General features: G+C 40.4%; 1 protein-coding gene across 1 annotated transcript; it reads left to right on the top strand.

Moving 5' to 3' along the window:
• Positions 1-6: 6 nt before the first annotated feature.
• Positions 7-1,538, top strand: LOC102202404 (dehydrogenase/reductase SDR family member 11-like; the record flags this gene model as incomplete). Its single annotated transcript, XM_005755916.1, has 4 exons — positions 7-184; positions 417-511; positions 1,199-1,328; positions 1,446-1,538. Coding segments are annotated over exons 1-4 (438 nt in total), but the record flags the coding sequence as incomplete, so codon positions are not given.
• Positions 1,539-1,596: the final 58 nt, after the last annotated feature.

Below are 1,596 nucleotides of genomic sequence, written 5' to 3'. Positions count from 1 at the left end.
CGGCTACTCTGGTGTTCTGGTGCCTTTCAAGTGTGACTTGACCAACGAAGAGGAGATTCTGTCCATGTTTGCAGCGATCAAAGAGCAGCACAGAGGCGTGGACGTGTGCATCAACAACGCCGGCTTGGCTCACCCAGAGCCGCTGCTAAGTGGCAAAACCAGCGGCTGGAAGAACATGATGGATGTAAGAGCTCAGTGTTATCTCCTGGATTGGTCTGCAGTGATGTTTGTGATTTCTTTCAAAGTAACATCAAGGGTGTCCCAGCAGAACAATACATTAAAATAATAAATGTAACCTATCAGTGCTTTTAATGTTGCACCTGAGTAAGAATTAACACTATGGGTTAATTTACACTTGTGCACAAGAAGAAATGATTAAATGTAAAGTTTTTTTTCTTCTTCTCGGTCTCTTGCAGGTGAACGTTTTTGGATTGAGTATCTGCGCGCGTGAAGCATATCAGTCAATGAAAGAGAGACATGTTGACGATGGGCACATCATAAACATAAACAGGTGCATTTTTATTTGCTGATGTACAATGACGAGCCCGCATGTCGCATACACTGTTGGTTTCATCTACACATAGTTATAATACAACATTCCTGCTACATTAACAATGATAGAAAAACTTGCTGTTACGGTTTTAGAATCTTGAAGAGATGCATCCAAATGCAGGATGCAGAGAGGCAGAGGGCAGGAACCAAAGATGCCTCATTTATTCTTAGCCAGCACACAGTCCATAAGAAAAAGTGTCAGGGATAACAGCTGAGCTAAATCAGGAAAAAGTGATTTAGTTAATCTGTTGATTTATTAAATGATAACTATACCTGAGAAATATGAAAGAAAGCAAAATCTAAGCTGATGATAAAATCACAGAAAACCAAACAGGAATTATGGCTAGAAAATGAAACCCTGAAGGACCAACAACAGAACAGTAAACAGCCAAGAGAATCCAAAAACCTCTTGGCTCACATGGAACACACAGAAAAAATGTCTGCGCTGGAAAAGGTGCACAGCTCAGGAACTATCATTATCAAATCATCAAAACAAAATGATTGTTACAGACCTGATACAGCTCTGTGGTGGGCCACAAATTTTCTTGAATCAATCAGACATGGCTTTAAAGGAATAGCTTAAAGATCAATACATGTTGTTTAATGCCCATCTGTGTAAAAGCTAACAAATTGCCTGCTGTTTTAGTGTATGTGGACATCATGTGATTCCCCATGCTGATGTACATTTCTACACCGCCACCAAGTTTGCTGTAACCGCTCTGACTGAGGGCTTAAGGCAGGAGCTCCGTGCAGAAAACACCCATATCCGAGCCACAGTAAGGCTTTAAAACATTGTAACCAGCTCCAAGGCTGCCTTTACCACCAATATAAGCTTCTATGACACACATGCACAATGCTTCCTGAAGTTCTTTTCAGTATCTACTCTTTTGCAGAGCATTTCTCCCAGCTTAGTGAAGACTGAATTTCCTTTGCGGCTCTATAGCAACAATCCAGATATAAAAGCCAGAGTTTTCTCTGCATATAAGGTAAGATTATTATTTCGGCAGTTCATGTACTATTTAGATGATTACTCGGATTAAAAAA

The sequence above is a fragment of the Pundamilia nyererei genome, unplaced genomic scaffold (assembly GCF_000239375.1).
Source record: "Pundamilia nyererei isolate P.nyererei 1_Seehausen unplaced genomic scaffold, PunNye1.0 scaffold04825, whole genome shotgun sequence".
Classification (NCBI taxonomy): Eukaryota; Metazoa; Chordata; class Actinopteri; order Cichliformes; family Cichlidae; genus Pundamilia; species Pundamilia nyererei.
This window is presented reverse-complemented; position numbering and strand designations above follow the sequence as displayed.